Raw genomic sequence first — 11047 nt, 5'->3', positions numbered from 1 at the left:
GGATGTAGAAGATGTCCCCCCTAAGAAGTCACAGCATGTCACATTAGCATCCAGCTCTGCAGGAACAGGTACTGTAAAGGCTATTAGCTAAAGTAAGGTGCACTCTTTTACACACATCCCTAGAGGTTCCCTTACATTACTTAATGGCCACAATCTGTTTTCTTTCTAGATGATACTGAAAACAAAATGCACGACAAACTGGGAGCTGTGAACTGGGTATGTAGTCTGTGTGTAATGCTGAAGGCTTGATGTATGGCAAGATATAATAGTTGTGATGACTTGTTGAGTAGTTATAGATATCATTGAAAACCCCTTTAGTAACAGTGTTTTTTGTTTGCATGGTGGTATTGTGAAAATGGGGTGTAATTTGTCTTGATCACCCAATGAGGCACAACTCTTAATATTTATTCTTCCTTTTTCTTCAAGGAAGCAGATGTTCTTCTCAGGGACAGCCTAGAGGCAGCAAGGTGGTGCGAACGTCAAACATTTAAAGGCACCATTTCCCTCCCAGGTGTAATTGAGATGGACGGGGAAGACCGTATTACAACCCTTAAAGAACTACGGTTGTATGATGGCCTGGATGAAGAGGAACATATTCTCCTCAAGGAACCATTCATGTTCTCATTCCAGTTAGAGGGATGAGATGTTCCATGTGGAGGCAGTTGACAAGAAAATGACTGTCTGCCTCTTCTGAAGAGCAGGAGTGAAGCCATTTTTGAAGAGTGGTCAAACCTTGTTTTTGTCTACTGTGTAAATTGTGTTATGTTGTTTAGTAAAGATGTAGAAGTCACCCGAGTCTCTGATCTCTGTACTGAAGCTGGTATAACTCAATGTACAAAACACATTCAGCTTGTCAGTATGTCTATATGGTATAGTCTGTCTCCATTCTCATGAGGAAAGTAAATAGCATTATAAATCAGGATAGGTAGTAACAATGTGTATGTATGTATGTATGTATGTATGTATGTATGTATGTATGTATGTATGTATGTATGTATGTATGTATGTATGTATGTATGTATGTATGTATGTATGTATGTATGTATGTATGTATGTATGTATGTATGTATGTATATGTATGTATATGTATATATGTATATATATATATATGTATATGTATATATATTCTCAATTAAATAATATAATCATGTTTTTAATATTTATCAACACAATTTTAACAGTACATGACATAATTATGTTGTTCACTGCAACACTATCAGTAGCTTGTCTCAAATATAGTATCAAGCAAAAAGTGTTACAACACATCTGCCGGAAGGAATATTATATAATATTTCTTATGATCTTCAAAAATTAAATACGTTTGTATTCAATGTGTCTTACGCAAACGTGTGTTTTTTTAAATTCAGTGTGTGACTGAAACCTCAGATGGACAAAAACGTGGGTGGGGTCAAACGATTGACTCCGCCCGCACCGCTCCGAACTGTACAGTGCAATCAGAGGTACTGTCTGTCTGTCTGTGTCTGGTAGGGAATCTGCAGTAACTACCTCCCGCCCACATTGAGCACTGCCCCGAACTGCACAGTGCAGTCAGAGGGTCTGTCTGTCTGTCTGTCTATCTGTCTGTCTGTCTGTCTGTCTGTCTGTCTGTCTGTCTGTCTGTCTGTCTGTCTGTCTGTCTGTCTGTCTGTCTGTCTGTCTGTCTGTCTGTCTGTCTGTCTGTCTGTCTGTCTGTCTGTCTGGAATCTGCAGTAACTACCTCCCGCCCACATTGAGCACTGCTCCGAACTGTGCAGTCAGAGGTCTGTCTGTCTGTGGGGAATCTGCAGTAACTACCTCCCGCACATAGGGGCACTGCAGCACAATCACTCTGCTTGTGCACGCGGAAGGCCTAGAGCGCGCCATTGAAGAGAACTCCAACGTGATTATTTCAATTTCGTTGTCGGACTGCGACTGAAATGTTTTGCTGAAAAAAAGGTTTTTAGACAACTAAGCGTTAAACCGACAAGGAGAATGGCGTACAGAGGACAAGGGCAGAAGGTCCAGAAGGTTATGGTGCAGCCAATCGTATCCTTGTATCATAAAATATTCTGTGCAGTATTGTGTTGTAACGTTAGCCTGCTATTTTGCTCTGAATCACTGTAGCAGGGTAATCATAACTAGCTAGTGGTACATAGCTAGCTAAGTTAGCAGGGTGATCATAACTAGCTAGTGGTACATAGCTAGCTAAGTTAGCAGGGTGATCATAACTAGCTAGTGGTACGTAGCTAGCTAAGTTAGCAGGGTGATCATAACTAGCTAGTGGTACGTAGCTAGCTAAGTTAGCAGGGTGATCATAACTAGCTAGTGGTACTTAGCTAGCTAAGTTACTAATTAATGAGCCGTTGCTATTAATACACATGGACCTTAGAGTTTCAGCAAAGAACTTAAATACTATGGCCGGGTATGTAGCTAACTTATATTAACTATTGAGATAGTAATGTTGCAAATGGCCAGAAAAACCTGTGTAGCCAGTTAAGCAATATGTTTGTAGTTTCCTTGACCCCCCCCCTCTGTCCACCAGAACCTTATTTTCAGGTATCTACAGAATGTAAGTATTACATTTTTATATGATTTTCTAAATTTCAGTCACATGATTTTATGTTCATGGTTGTAAATAGACCTCGTACTTTAATAATATGTTACCTATAGCGAGCGATCTCTCAAATGTATTCAAAGCCTCTCTTCTCCCTGCAGCGTTCTCGGATACAGGTGTGGCTGTATGAACAAGTGAACATGCGGATAGAGGGCTGCATCATCGTAAGTCCTTTTCCTCCTGTGTTTCCTCCCTTATTCTACTTGGCTGTTTCTTCCCTTATTCTACTTGGCCAAGGCTCCTGAAACTATATCTTGGCTGCTGATGCCTAGCTGTGTAGTTGAAACAAATCTCTCCCTCTTTCAGGGCTTTGACGAGTACATGAACCTGGTTCTGGATGACGCTGAGGAGGTCCACATGAAGACCAAGAACAGGAAGCCCCTGGGTAAGTCAGTTTTTCTTTCTGTCTTTCTTACCTCACATTTCTCAGTGTCTGTAACTGTGTATTACATGTTGATTCGTACACATTTCAGTAATAAGACTTGCAGGCTATTGTCCACATTCCACAATATCAGTTTGTCTGGGACTAGCCACGGAGCCCCAGGCTTCTCACATTCTGTTTGAAAGCCTGGGGAAGTTCTCCTGAGGGAGATGATTAAAAAAAGTGGGTGATACAGTGGGGCAAAAAAGTAATAATAATAATAATATATGCCATTTAGCAGACGCTTTTATCCAAAGCGACTTAGTCATGTGTGCATACATTCTACGTATGGGTGGTCCTGGGAGTCGAACCCACTACCCTGGCGTTACAAGCGCCATGCTCTACCAACTGAGCTACAGAGGTATTTAGTCAGCCACCAATTGTGGAAGTTCTCCCACTTAAAAAGATGAGAGGCCTGTAATTTTCATCATAGGTAAACGTCAACTATGACAGACAAAATGAGAGGACAAATCCAGAAAATCACATTGTAGGATTTTTTAATGAATTTATTTGCAAATTATGGTGGAAAATAAGTATTTGGTCAATAACAAAAGTTTATCTCAATACTTTGTTATATACCCTTTGTTGGCAATGACAAGAGGTCAAACGTTTTCTAAGTCTTCAAGGTTTTCACACACTGTTGCTGGTATTTTGGCCCATTCCTCCATGCAGATCTCCTCTAGAGCAGTGATGTTTTGGGGCTGTTGCTGGGCAACACGGACTTTCAACTCCCTCCAAATATTTTCTATGGGGTTGAGATCTGGAGACTGGCTAGGCCACTCCAGGAACTTGAAATGCTTCTTACGAAGCCACTCCTTCGTTGCCCGGGCGGTGTGTTTGGGATCATTGTCATGCTGAAAGACCGAGCCACGTTTCATCTTCAATGCCCTTGCTGATGGAATGAGGTTTTCACTCAAAATCTCACGATACATGGCCCCATTCATTCATTCCTTTACACGGATCAGTCGTCCTGGTCCCTTTGCAGAAAAACAGCCCCAAAGCATGATGTTTCCACCCCCATGCTTCACAGTAGGTATGGTGTTCTTTGGATGCAACTCAGCATTCTTTGTCCTCCAAACATGACGTGTTTGAGTTTTTACCAAAAAGTTATATTTTGGTTTCATCTGACATTCTCCCAATCTTCTTCTGGATCATCCAAATGCTCTCTAGCGAAGTTCAGACGGGCCTGGACATGTACTGGCTTAAGCAGGGGTACACATCTGGCACTGCAGGATTTGAGTCCCTGGTGGCGTAGTGTGTTACGGATGGTAGGCTTTGAAACTTTGGTCCCAGCTCTCTGCAGGTCATTCACTAGGTCCCCCCGTGGGGTCAAAATGATCACAAGAACGGTGAGCAAAAATCCCAGAACCACACGGGGGTGAGATTTTGCGTGGAGCCCCAGATCGAGGGAGATTATCAGTGGTCTTGTATTTCTTCCATTTCCTAATAATTTCTCCCACAGTTGATTTCTTCAAACCAAGCTGTTTACCTATTGCAGATTCAGTCTTCACAGCCTGGTGCAGGTCTACAATTTTGTTTCTGGTGTCCTTTGACAGCTCTTTGGTCTTGGCCATAGTGGAGTTTGGAGTGTGACTGTTTGAGGTTGTGGACAGGTGTCTTTTATACTGATAACAAGTTCAAACAGGTGCCATTAATACAGGTAACATGTGTTAGTGAGAGCCAGAAATCTTGCTTGTTTTTAGGTGACCAAATACTTATTTTCCACCATAATATGCAAATAAATTCATAGAAAATCATTTTGTCTGTCATAGTTGAAGTGTACCTATGATGAAAATTACAGGCCTCATCTTTTTAAGTGGGAGAACTTGCACAATTGGTGGCTGACTAAATACTTTTTTGCCCCACTGTATATAATAATAATAATAATATATGCCATTTAGCAGACGCTTTTATCCAAAGCGACTTACAGTCATGTGTGCATACATTCTACGTATGGGTGGTCCCGGGGATCGAACCCACTACCCTGGCGTTATATGGCGGAGTCCAGGTGGAAACTACTGATGTGTTACCACTTATTAAACCAATCAAATGTTTTGCATGGGTGGAGGTCCAAACAGAGGTGTTTTTGAACATTTGTCTGACTTGCAAAAAGCTAGCTCGCATAAGATATACAATTAGCACAGGATAGGCTACCAAAACGTTGTCTGACACGATAGGAAAAGAGACACGGACCAAACAAGGAAATGCCTCTTCCGGTGGGGAGCACCTTGAAGAAAACACTTCAAACCAGATGACTCTTGTGGCCTAATGCCATCAAATTGATAAAGGCCACTCCAGTTGACTAAGTCTGTAGTTTCTCATTCGTTGTCGATGATTAGTCATCTTTTCTTTGTTGGCAGTCTGAACAAGTGTCTCCTGCTGAAGTGTCAGTTACTCTACACTGATCACCTGTCTCTCTATCTCCACCTATCCACCTCCTCTCAATCCCTCCCTACATCTCTCTCTCTCAGGGAGGATCATGCTGAAAGGTGATAACATTACCTTGCTACAAAGTGTTGCCACTTAACTCAACAGGACAACATCCATCTATAGCCAGCAGATGGATTTGTGGATTTTTTTCCCCGTTCTATTTTGTAATGTTTTTTTTTGTTGTTGTTTTTTGCAAACAATTTTGAAGCTCGATGGTGTTTGGTACATGAATAATGTAATTTTCCATTTATGATTGTTTCCTCCTCTGAAATAAATTGAGTTTTGTTTCTTAGTGGTTCTCATTTCAATAATGAAATATCTATTTACAACCAATTCCTCTTTATTATCCCAAAGGGAACATAGCAAGCAGGGATCATATACGCATCTCTTATTATTCTGTTGACCTGTATTCCTTCTGTTAATTGCAAAAGCCAACAAATACAAAACCGTTAATTTGAGTGTTACTTGGTTTCATTTGGCTACAAATTCAACTGAATCATGCTGCTAGATGCATTTTATTTGCAAGCAATATTGACCATCATACTGGCATCCACTTTTATGGTCTTGGGTTAATACTGTGAGGATCCACCAGGTGGCGATATGCGCTGTGTACTGTGCAACTCATGAGAAATGTAGACATATTATCAGCAGGGATTGTATACTTCTCAATTTTGCATCCAGGAAACATTGCCTGTGACATTTTAGATACAAGACTGCTGACTGCAGAGTACCATTTACGTCAATCAACATTTCCACACATCTTACCATAAGTGGCCATAATATTTCATACGGTATTAATAGAGTATTATATAAAGCAGGATTGGCCATTTCACTGTTGGGTACAATATACCTGTAACATGATGATCGGAGTCAGCAAGGCCAGCCTTGAGTTTGCAGTTAACAATAGTATTAATAACATACAACACTAGGCCGGCTGGCTATCTGGGGGAAGTGTGATGGAAACGAGCAGCCGAGGACAGACGGGAGTTCACAAGTGGGAGAAGGAGCAAGGAGCTTCAGCAGCGAGGGCTGGGGTGTCGCCTTACTGGTCAGGAGCCCTGCGCCTCATCTTAAAAGGAAGGGGTGCCACAGCTTGTGGCAACATGCGTCGCTCATCAGGCATCGTTGTCAAGTGCCAGATGACTCTTTGTGCTATGAGGGGAGGAATGGGCTGACTCTCAATGCCACACGCCTCCCACACATTCTTAAGTCAGGCTGAGAACAGTGAGGCTCTACAGACGTTGGCAGTTGACTGTCACAGTTGTGCAGTTCAAGCAAACAAGTTTTACTTGAGGATTTCTGTATGTTGTAAGCCAATTTAAATGATTTTGGTGTCCTTTCAGCCATAGAAAGCTTTACCAGACACACTCATACGTAACATAGCATGCATAACATACAATGACATAACATAGTCCTCCATAGGAGTGTTAGGGCCAACTCCCCTCCTCATCCCTCTCTGTCTCCCCACTTCCAGACAAAGGACACAGTGCACGGGTCAGATGCTCCCCCCCCCCCACCTCCAGAGACTATTTCCCCTCCTTAGACCACTCCCTAAGCCACCTGACCCCTCTCCTACCTTGGCTTGGCTCAGCAAGGTGTGGGTCTTTATCCTGCCTTTCTCTCGTTCTGTCTATTCATAGCACCTTCATTGAACATGTTTTGGGGCTCAGACTTGTGTGGTGGTTATTTCTTTCAACCTCTGCTCTGTCTGGCCTATATCAAAACTTCATGAATAAACGTCATTCAAAAAGTTGAAATACACAACATCAATACAGTAACAGATGTATTGTAATGGGATTGTTATTTCAACCTCTGGGTGGCCTTGGTACCTATTCTGACTCGCAGGGTAGTATGTTTGTTTGTTTGTTAGTCTGTGTGTCTCCCTCTAAAGCCAGCACTCATTGATAGCATCATATCATGACCTGGACTGAGACTAGGAAAGAATAGGACCAATAGGTATTAATACATGGCTATTATATGCATGTTTATTTGTTTATTCAAAACGTGGGTTGGAGGTCCACCTCTTCTTGTTTAAAATAAAAGGTGCTTTCCTTGGAGTTTTTGTTTTGTTTCTTGTTTTTTTTAAAGGTTTATGTTTCTCACAAATAAAGCATTCAAATTCATCTAACCAGATAACCAGTCAAACTGGAGCAGCAGATGCAGCTAGCGATAGCTTGTGGTAATGAAAATACTACTTACTGTGTCAGCAGAAAGATAGACAGCCATCTCTGTCTTTTTTTGTTTGGGGGATAGAAAGGGGGAATGTGTGTAAGTTTGTAACATTAAGCAACGTTAATACAACATCAGTTCAGCTGGTGCTTAGCATGATGGAATGGCGATAATTCATTGAGAACATGTATAAATATAGTACCTCAGCTTGCTCTCTGTATGTTCATCTCCTCAGAATCAATCAAATGTACAGGTGTATGTATGACATCTTACCTGCAGAGATGCATTGTGTCAAACATAGCAATCTGTCACCATCTCTGACAGAATCCAGGAGAAAATGTCAGAGCAGAGTTGGGGAACTTCCAGACAGTTCAGACTGTTCAAAAAGAATCTGTTTTCAACTTGTTCACAATCTTCATACCAAACAATCCCATTGAATGGCCATCGGCTTGGACCTGTTCACGAGGCCCTTATCTTGTTTTCACAGGGCCGTCGCGATGCACAATACATGTATTTCCCCCCAATTAACACAGTGAATAATACGCAGGTCGCCTTTAAAAAGAAATAGAATTTGTGAAAATGAGGAAATGTGGAAGCTTTTTAATTGTGTGACTTTGGCTGGAACACAGAATCTGATCTATAGTGGCAGGTTTGTTGAGGCCAAACCTGTACCAGAGGTGGGAAAGTCACCCCAGAATTTGGGGAAAATAGGCTGCAGGAATCATGTTAACATAAGAATCCAGATGCTTATTGATCCTCTATGATCAGTTATTCAATGTCTTAACGGTCTGTTGATATCTTACTGAATCTCGTGTATTAGAGCTAGGCTGGGATGAAGGCTAGCACACATAATACAGTAGCTCTTCAGGACCAGGGTTAGTGACCACTTCTGTGGTTTACTGTGTTCAAACAAGATCTATTGATTTACAATGGATATTTCATAACAATGGAAAAGGTCCTAGCTGTGCACGGCCATGCGATAAGCCTGTGAATAGATTACTACTTCTCTCTTCACAACTTTATTTTCTCTGCAGATACTGTATATGTAGCTGTTTGTAGCTTTTTGTGATGTTACAGAATGAGAGACATCTCTTTTCAGATGATTTACTTCCTGTTTTATCTCATCATGAAACTGACACCTGTTTAGCACACAGACAAAGACACACACACACACACAGAGAGAGTGTGGCGGTGGCTCCAAATGAAGTGCCTAAATGTGTGGAACAAAAGATCTGCAGGGGAGCAAAAGGAGAAGCGGAACAAAAAACAAACGAGTAATGAAATTATAACAATACGGAGAGAGGGAGAGGTAGAGAGAGAGAGAGGTAGAGGTAGAGAGAGAGAGGGAGAGGTAGAGAGAGAGAGAGGTAGAGAGAGAGAGGGAGAGGTAGAGAGAGAGAGGTAGAGAGAGAGAGGGAGAGGTAGAGAGAGAGAGAGAGGTAGAGAGAGAGGTAGAGAGGGAGAGGTAGAGAGAGAGAGAGAGGTAGAGAGAGAGGTAGAGAGAGAGAGAGGTAGAGAGAGAGAGGGAGAGGTAGAGAGAGAGAGGTAGAGAGAGAGAGGTAGAGAGAGAGAGGGAGAGGTAGAGAGAGAGAGAGGTAGAGAGAGAGAGGGAGAGGTAGAGAGAGAGAGAGAGGTAGAGAGAGAGGTAGAGAGGGAGAGGTAGAGAGGTAGAGAGAGAGAGGTAGAGAGAGAGAGGGAGAGGTAGAGAGAGAGAGGTAGAGAGAGGGAGAGGTAGAGAGAGAGAGAAAGAAAGAGAGGTAGAGAGAGAGAGGGAGAGGTAGAGAGAGGGAGGTAGAGAGAGAGGTAGAGAGAGAAAGAGAGAGAGTTGGGTGCGGGTGCCACAATGGCAGGGAACAATCGTGCCGCGTCAATGGAAAAAGAGAGGTGGGGGAGGACTATCTGGACAATAGAGCCGGTGACAGGAGCACAATGGCTGCAGTGTTTTCAATTAGACATTATCTCATAGACAGAGTGGCAGGTCTCATTGTGTGAGGGGCTATTTCAGGGCTGCCTTTGTGTGGGGCAGCGCCGTACCCACCTTCCTCAATCCCCCTCAACCCTGCCGAGAGACTGTACCCCTCCTGCGCCCCTGTGTGTGTGTGTGTGTGTGTGTGTGTGTGTGTGTGTGTGTGTGTGTGTGTGTGTGTGTGTGTGTGTGTGTGTGTGTGTGTGTGTGTGTGTGTGTGTGTGTGTGTGTGTGTGTGTGTGTGTGTGTGTGTACACCCATGGAGAGAGAGCAGGCCTTTATGCAGCCCTCCGTCAGGACAGGGGAGAATGTGGGTGGCTACTGCGACTGGACCGCAGGCAGATAGATAGATAGATAGATAGATAGATAGATAGATAGATAGATAGATAGATAGATAGATAGATAGATAGTGAGAGAGAGAAACAGAGAGACAGAGAGAGAGACAGATAGATAGTGAGAGAGACAGAGAGATAGATAGATAGATAGATAGTGAGAGAAACATAGAGACAGAGATATATAGATAGTAAGAGAGAGAAACAGAGAAGTTAGCTTGTCATCAGGCTTTTGCTCCAGCCCAGCAATAACACACCTGATTCCAACCATTCAACAGCAATAACACACCTGATTCCAACCATTCAACAGCAATAACACACCTGATTCCAACCATTCAACAGCAATAACACACCTGATTCCAACCATTCAACAGCAATAACACACCTGATTCCAACCATTCAACAGCAATAACAAACCTGATTCCAACCATTCAACAGCAATAACACACCTGATTCCAACCATTCAACAGCAATAACACACCTGATTCCAACCATTCAACAGCAATAACACACCTGATTCCAACCATTCAACAGCAATAACACACCTGATTCCAACCATTCAACAGCAATAAGAGGCTTGACAAGCACAAGGGCCCTGGTTTGAGTCCTTCTCTTGGCTATCACCCAAATTGTTGTCACAAATAGATTGGCTGTCACATCAAAGAAAAAATGTAATCAAATAAAAATAAAATATTTGTCACGTACCGAATACAACAGGTGTTGACCTTATCGTGAAATGCAGAATACAACAGGTGTCGACCTTATCGTGAAATGCCGAATACAACAGGTGTTGACCTTATCGTGAAATGCAGAATACAACAGGTGTCGACCTTATCGTGAAATGCCGAATACAACAGGTGTTGACCTTATCGTGAAATGCCGAATACAACAGGTGTTGACCTTATCGTGAAATGCCGAATACAACAGGTGTTGACCTTATCGTGAAATGCTTACTTACAAACTCTTAACCAACCATACAGTTCAAGAAATAGAGTTAATAACATATTTACTAAATAAACTAAAGTTTTTAAAATTCTAATCAATCCAAAAAGTAACAGGACATTTACATAACGATAGCGAGGCTGTATACAGAGGGTACTGGTACAGAGTCAATGTGGAGGCTATATACAGAGGGT

The 11047-nt window shown here is 42.3% G+C and overlaps 1 protein-coding gene and 1 long non-coding RNA gene across 2 annotated transcripts; both read left to right on the top strand.

The window, feature by feature from the left end:
* On the top strand, positions 1-818 carry LOC124002990. The gene is made up of 3 exons (XR_006833180.1): positions 1-68; positions 170-216; positions 427-818. It is a non-coding gene; the product is annotated as an uncharacterized LOC124002990 (long non-coding RNA).
* Positions 819-1828: 1010 nt separating this feature from the next.
* Positions 1829-5736, top strand: LOC124003125 (small nuclear ribonucleoprotein E). The gene is made up of 5 exons (XM_046311188.1): positions 1829-2025; positions 2522-2548; positions 2695-2757; positions 2900-2978; positions 5486-5736. The coding sequence occupies exons 1-5, from the start codon at positions 1972-1974 to the stop codon at positions 5539-5541; spliced, it is 279 nt and encodes a 92-aa protein (XP_046167144.1). The 5' UTR covers positions 1829-1971; the 3' UTR covers positions 5542-5736.
* Positions 5737-11047: the final 5311 nt, after the last annotated feature.

This window comes from Oncorhynchus gorbuscha, linkage group LG18 (assembly GCF_021184085.1).
Source record: "Oncorhynchus gorbuscha isolate QuinsamMale2020 ecotype Even-year linkage group LG18, OgorEven_v1.0, whole genome shotgun sequence".
Taxonomy (NCBI): Eukaryota; Metazoa; Chordata; class Actinopteri; order Salmoniformes; family Salmonidae; genus Oncorhynchus; species Oncorhynchus gorbuscha.
The sequence above is the reverse complement of the archived record's forward strand: the minus strand, read 5'-3'. Positions and strand labels throughout refer to the sequence as shown.